Below are 7,239 nucleotides of genomic sequence, written 5' to 3'. Positions count from 1 at the left end.
CTTAAAGACATGGTGTGATGTAACAGCTAGAAATTGTTACTTCGCTTATGGAGTTGTTAGAAATTAGTAAGTTGACATAATTTTTTTTTTTTTGTGCAAGGACTAGGGGAAAGGGTCTTTCAGTCTCACTTCCTTAATGTCCTTTAAACTTCTGACGTCAGTTCATGATCTGAGGCTCTGTTCCTCACCTTAATATTTCCTTACTGAAAAACAAATTGCAAGCCTTTCAGAAGCCTAAAAACCCCACACCATTCTAGCAGCAAAGTGGGGGTGCTGTGTGCTTGAGATAAGTCTTACACTGGATGAAAGCTGTCCAACTTCTTGCATTTGGAGTAATTTTTTTTTTTTGGAAGATGGAGGTTGTAATGAGGGTAGATCTTGTATTTCAATCTTCTTCTATTAGCAGAATACTAATAGGAAACTGCTTATTTTTAGTTTAGTGCCTGTTTACTTTGAGATTTTTTTTTAAGAATAGAGAGTTAAATATGAAAAAGCTCAATGTAACTACAGTTCAAAACGTATACGTCTATATAGGCTGGTATTGGAATTGGTGTAGTTTCTATTATTCTGTTATTCAAATAGGAAAAGAATTTAAGTTAATACTTTGAAACAATGAACTCTAAAGATAATTAAAAAAATTAACTTATGGAGGGTGTTAAGATATAAATCTAGTATATAAGTGATTCACTTTGTTGCCTTTGTCCTCTTTATCCCAACAGGACAAACATGCTTTATTAGATGTCACTCCTAATGCAGTGGACCGTCTGAATTATGCCCAATGGTATCCTATTGTAGTGTTCCTAAATCCTGACTCTAAGCAGGGTGTAAAAACTATGAGAATGAGGTTGTGCCCAGAATCACGAAAAAGTGCCAGAAAGCTGTATGAAAGAGCTCACAAGCTACGCAAAAATAATCACCATCTCTTCACAAGTAAGTGATTAGATATACTGGGTAAGTATTTCGGAGAGGAAGGGGAAGGTGAGACAGGAGTAACTTTTTCCTCCAGACTTTTCTGCAAATAGACCAAGTCAACCAGTTGTTGATTTGTTCAGGCTCCCTCATTCAATAACCAATAGTTCATTGATGTGTGTGTCATTTACATGACTGCACAAACATAAAGTGATCCAAAACATGAAAATGACATTTCTAACAGATCTGATGGCTTTGCAGGTTCATCAGCAAAAATCAAATATTTGAATAACGAGGAAGATGATTTGATTTTGTTTTTTTAGTCTGGCTAAACTTGAAGCCTTGATTTATTCTAAGCTACTGTTAACTTAGTATTTCCTATGGGATAAAATGTCCCAAACCACATCTGCCCTTAAGGTTGCTTTGAATGCTAATATTTATGTTACTATTTAAATCTCACGGTTTTAACCTACCAGTGTATATTGCTCTTATTACTGGTGGTAGAGATCCTTTTTATAATTCTGCAGAAATCATAAGTCAAACTAACCTGCTGTACTTCTAGCTACCATTAACTTGAATTCAATGAACGAAGGATGGTATGGAGCTCTAAAGGAAGCAATTCAGCAACAACAGAACCAGCTAGTGTGGGTTTCAGAAGGAAAGGTAAGAAATAATATGTTTGAGGAGAAACAACGAAATTGTTTTTGTGAGAGGATTTCTGTGCTTTCAGTCTTACTGGTATTACACTTTTGGGCAGATACTTGTGGAATGAAGTTTGTCTTTCTTTTTTCCTCCTCATTTTAACCATCATTTGAAGATCTAAAGCGGTAAGGCCTCATGGCTGTGTGAATTGTCCCAAACCAATTTGTTACTGTATTAGTGCAGTTATTCTGTACAGAGGGGCTGTACAGTTGTCCTTGTGCCCGTAGTAAATGAGAGCATTTGCCCGTTGTTGCTGTTAGCTGGAGGGTGGGGATTGCGTGCTTTATCCTAAAAACTTCTGGGTGGTGTTCTGCATTGGTATGAGGGGCTGCGATTGCCTGACGATGAATTATTTTTGTCAGTCATAAAAGCAAATCCCGTATTCATGTGTTTTCTGATCTTTCTGAGAACCATGTTCTCCCAGTTGTGAAAACACAGATACAAAATCACAAGGTAGTATTCAGTTCCCCACTAAAATTCCCCTTGCCTTCTCAAGCTGCATCTTACACTGTGCACATTAGATCCACTAATATCAAACAAAGGAAGAGATTAATTGGCTACTGGTACATGTTTCTTAATATTTGGATTGTCTATTTCTGTTCAGATTGAGCTCCTTCAACCTCCTTATCTACCATTAAGTTAACAATTCCAATATCACAGTAGCACTTTAAAGTGCAGCTTAGTATCTTTACAAACACTTTGATTTCTATGGTCACTATGGACTGTTCCCTCCCTTAACACTGAGTCATCTGACCCCTTAGTAAAATAATTCAATGAGCTCAACTGCAGAAAAGGCTTTTAGGTATAAGCTTAATGTTTTCAGCAATTGAAACCTGATTTCTCCTCATCCTGTGATATTTGGAATTGTTGGATTCTCTTATTGTGGTGGTGCTGCTGGATTTGTAATATAACTTACTATATTTGGAGTATAACTTAAACTACCAGACCTTCTGTTGTCATTCAGAAGAAAGTAGATGCATCCCATTTGTTTTGATTCTTAATTATTCATGAAAGATTTCCTAGCTGTACACTGCAAGAAAAAGGGTGTTTTTTGAAAGATATTTCAATAAAGTCTAATTTTGTTTGACACAGGCAGATGGTGCTACAAGTGATGACCTTGATTTACATGATGATCGCCTTTCTTACCTCTCAGCTCCTGGTAGTGAATATTCTATGTACAGCACAGACAGTAGACACACATCTGATTATGAAGACACAGATACAGAAGGGGGTGCTTATACTGATCAAGAACTGGATGAAACTCTGAATGATGAGGTTGGAACTCCTCCTGAATCTGCTATTACACGTTCTTCTGAACCTGTTAGAGAGGATTCTTCTGGAATGCATCATGAAACTCAAGCTTACCCTACTTATCCATCTCAAGCTCAGCCACAGCCAAATCTCAGAATAGATTCTTCAGGATTTAAAACAACTACTTCTCAGCCGGTAAGAAAGTTAATTTTATACCCTGATCACTGTACACTTAATGTTGTAAGTTCTCTTGAACAAGAAATTGGTATTTATTGTCTGCTTACTGGGTATTCTGAGTGCACACAAGAATCTGTCAACAGCAGCAGTAACATGTTATAATGAATTGGAACATCATCTTGCCTCATCTATTTTAGTGACTCATTCTGATAGGAGGGGGACTGAAGTGCCATTCTACTTCGATTAAATGTTTTTGCTTTTTTTTAATCTTCAACATAATGAATTCCTGGAAGTGCTAGTGCATGATACTTTCAGTACATTTCATTCTACATCTAGCTGCATTGATCAAAGCATCATTTAATTTTTTTTAATGTAAATCAAAAAGTCATACAGTGATTCAATAGCAGTATATTTAAAATATTTTAAACACTTCACAGAAAGCAGAAGCCTCACCTGCAGTCCCTTACCTTTCCCCGTCGCCTGAATCAAACCCTGCAACCTCATCAACCTCTGCAGTAAATGCTAATGTAAACCTAACTAATGTCAGACTGGAGGAGCCTACTGCTGCTCCTTACAACTCTTACCAACCACAAGCGGGCCCCTTAAGAACATCAAGTACTGAGGGAGCTCATATAGTCCTAAGAGATCAAGAGCCATCATCCTTATCGCCGCATATAGATCCAGCAAAGGTACCTGTGCCACACTGTTGCGCTGATTTCCTGCTATACATCAAGCTAGCACATAATCTTTTTGTTTTGCCCTTATTTGGAGTATTCCTTCTAATTCCTTTTCCTGTAAGAGATCACCCAGGTTACAAAAAAGCAGTGTATCTGAGTTGCTAAGCGTCATCTAATGTTTTGTGTGCATGGCTTCAAACTATATACTTCCACTTTGCGAAAAGATGACTTTTTTTTAAAGGGCTGCATTCTGTATTTTAATTTGACTTTATGTGTGACTTTCTTAGCTTGTCAATGTTTTGCTATTTATTAATGAGGCCTTGAGAAAAAAATGTGTTATTTCTCTAAAATGACAGTGGATCTTTCTATAGTTTAAATCATGCCAAATCCTTGATCGTGGAGATGAATCCAGTTTGTTGGGTGACTTTATATACTTCCTCAGCAATGCCAGAACTAACTTAAATATGTAAATTATTTTACTTCAGTGCTTCCCACCCACCCAAATGTGAGACACTATCACCTCTGTCTTTCCTTTTTACTTTACTTCCGTGGTTTTGCTTAAAAATAGGACTGGAAGGGCTATTTTGAATCACCGAGTTCAGCTTCCTGTGATTGCAAACAACTGCATCAAATTATTCTGCTTTTAAACAAAATTAAAGCTTTTATTTAAAACTTATGTGCTACATTTCAAAGGTGGTTGCAGTTACTTTTCATTTTAACCAGAAGGTATCCCCCTTTCTTTAGCAGGTGTACCGAAAGGATCCATATATTAATGAAGAAATGTCCAGGCAAAGCTATGTCTTAAAACAGCCAGCAGTTAATCACCCAGTACCGAGACAAGAAAGAGACCCAAATCTCATCTATGAATCCCAGACTCAGTATGCAGAGAAACAACCAAGTAGGGACTATGAGCAGTCAACGTATAGGTATGATTCTGCAAACTACGTAGATCAATTTTCTCGTAGTTATGACCCTCGCCTACACTATGATGAGCGCGTGCCTCCTTATGAGGAGCATTGGGCCTATTATGATGAAAAACAGCCCTACAACCAAGCAAGAACAACTTACGAAAACCAGCCTCCTAGGGATCTTGATTCCAGACAAAATATAGAGGAGAGCACAGAACACAGCTATTACCCAGCACAACCTCGTTTTGAGGAACCTCCTACAATGAGCTACGATGGCAGACCTCGCTATGAGCACGCACCTAAAAACTTCAGCTTACCACAAGTGCGATATGAAGATCAACACGCTGTTGGATATGACACACATGGTAGATACAAACAAGAAGCTCAGCCATACCAGTCAGCCATATCTCGATCTCCTGAACCGAAGCAGTACTTTGATCCACATATAAGGGGCTATGAACAAGGTCCTCCTCAAGCTTATAATGCTAAATCTGGACAGTATGAGCCTTCTCATAGCACTTCAGGTGTTTCTCTTCCTCCTCCCCCTTCATCGCAAACCAAACCAGAAGTTTTGCCTTCTAACAGTAAACCACTGCCTACACCACCATCTCTAGCAGAGGAGGAAGAAGATCCAGCCATGAAACCACAGTCTGTGCGAAGTAGGGTTAAGATATTTGAGAGAAGGAGATCACCATCTTTGGAAAAAATGAAGGACTCAAGTGATACATCAGCTGTCAAGGTAAATCATTTAAGTGTTGTTTTTTTTTTTTTTTTTTTCAAACCTGCTTTTTGCTAATGAGATTACATTGCAAGAAGTAAAATACTGTCCTGGAAAAGAAAACCTTTTAGTAACCAAAGTGCAGTATATTTTTAAAAGCAGAAGCTGAAAACTTCAGTGAACACACTGAAGGGGATCTTGCCATGCTGAAAACTCTTCCAATTCCTCTTTCACTAATATTTCATTCTGCTTTTACTTTTGGAGAATCATGTGGCAGTCTTAGTTTCTTACACGTAAAGTGCTCTATCTTACTAAATGCTGGAATCTAAGAGAATATGCTGTGCTTTTCTTTACAGCCTCCAGAACTAGCACCTAAGCCTACCCTCACAAGTGTGAGTGGTCCAAAACCAACTTCTCAAAGCCAGTGTGAACACGACAAAACGTCTTACAGGTAGATGCACAACTGATTAATTTAGTTTTTGATATGAGATTAGAATATTCAGAAAACACATCTTAGTGGTTCAAGTTGGAACTGTGGAGTGCAGAGTCAATGTCAGTATGATTTCTCTGTCAGTAGTTAGGCGGGGCATAAAGTCACTTCTCATGGACTTGATTGATGGGAACTGGGGGAAGGACACAGTTTTCTGAGCATTTTTAAGTAAAAAACTTAGGCAATATCTCCATTTTTTTCCTATGTTTCATTGAGATATTGAGAAAGTGAAAAAGAAAATGGTAAGGTAAAAGGGAAATAAGGATTTTCTTTCTTTATGGTATATCACAGCTATCTAATTTCCATGCAACATAAGTTAAAAAGGCAAGGTGTGCAATTATTAATTACACTTCTGTTACTTTATTGCTTGCTAGGTTATAAAATAGAATTTTAGTTCAGGTGCTCTATGCTTGTTCAACTGTGCAAGGCAACTGTGTGTTGTTCTTCTTGGTTAGGGCCCCAGAACCACAGAGACCTCAAGTGAAGCCGCCTGAAGATATAGTGCGTTCAAACCATTATGACCCTGAAGAAGATGAAGAGTATTACCGAAAGCAGCTCTCATACTTTGATCGCAGGAGTTTTGAAAATAAGCCATCTGCGCAGGTTCCTGCCAGCCATCATTCTGAGCCCACTAAACCAATACATTCACAGAATCAACTGAATTTCACCAATTATTCTAAGTAAGTTTGGGGGATTTCTTTTTTAAAAAAAATTTGAAAAAGGGGGGAGGTGTGTAGGTCTATAAAATTTTGCCCGAGTGGAATTCCAGGGGTTTATTGTATCTGACTGAAATAATTTTGTATTTACAAAGTGAGTTTCTCTGAGTGGATACAGCTTTAGTTTGAATGTGCATAACTTTCTATTTTGGTAAAGGAATAATTTTTGTAGGTTTCAGGACCTTCAGCATGTTACTTCTTTTGCTTACCATTTACTAACAGACCATAACAAAGTATTTCCTTAGCCTAACTAATATAGAATGCTTAAACGTATTTCAAAGCAAAGGTTTTGGTTTATTCCAGTTCTGTGTACGTTTATTCTGCAGTCTTGTACATGTTAGCTGTGTTGGACATTAGGAAACTTGAGTCTTCAGGGAATATTGCTGAGGCCAGAATTTAATCTGCGGATGGAAACATCTGCTTCCTGTATTGTTCTGCTTCCTTGATTTGGAACATTTTGATACAGAAGTCGTGTGAAAGCTCATACACAGATTTAGCTCAGGTGAAGAACTGGCTATTGTGGAGAATACTTACACAAACTTTGTGAATACTCTGTGGTTACCTAAACTTCCAAAATTTGTTTTGATTCAAACTGTAACAATGTGTTTAACTGTAGTTATTAAAAACTACCCTGGCTTGTTGTGTGCAGGCTGAAAATTAGGCTTTTTTGAAGGCTTTGGTTGCATTCCTG

At 37.7% G+C, this 7,239-nt stretch overlaps 1 protein-coding gene across 3 annotated transcripts in view; it reads left to right on the top strand.

The window, feature by feature from the left end:
* The window catches only part of TJP1 (tight junction protein 1), a 40,758-nt gene that overhangs the window by 20,656 nt on the left and 12,863 nt on the right, over positions 1 to 7,239 (top strand). For 2 of the 3 annotated variants that reach the window (XM_010136725.1, XM_010136726.1), the window contains exons 16-22: positions 720 to 930; positions 1,472 to 1,572; positions 2,704 to 3,057; positions 3,477 to 3,728; positions 4,464 to 5,363; positions 5,699 to 5,793; positions 6,288 to 6,512. In XM_010136725.1, the coding sequence (XP_010135027.1) occupies positions 720 to 930; positions 1,472 to 1,572; positions 2,704 to 3,057; positions 3,477 to 3,728; positions 4,464 to 5,363; positions 5,699 to 5,793; positions 6,288 to 6,512 (2,138 nt within the window). The remainder of the gene's footprint in view (positions 1 to 719; positions 931 to 1,471; positions 1,573 to 2,703; positions 3,058 to 3,476; positions 3,729 to 4,463; positions 5,364 to 5,698; positions 5,794 to 6,287; positions 6,513 to 7,239) is intronic. The other variant, XM_010136727.1, reaches the window with a different exon arrangement.

This window comes from Buceros rhinoceros, unplaced genomic scaffold (genome assembly GCF_000710305.1).
Source record: "Buceros rhinoceros silvestris isolate BGI_N320 unplaced genomic scaffold, ASM71030v1 scaffold10175, whole genome shotgun sequence".
Taxonomy (NCBI): Eukaryota; Metazoa; Chordata; class Aves; order Bucerotiformes; family Bucerotidae; genus Buceros; species Buceros rhinoceros.
Note: the sequence above shows the minus strand (reverse complement) of the source record. Positions and strands in the feature narration are given on the sequence as shown.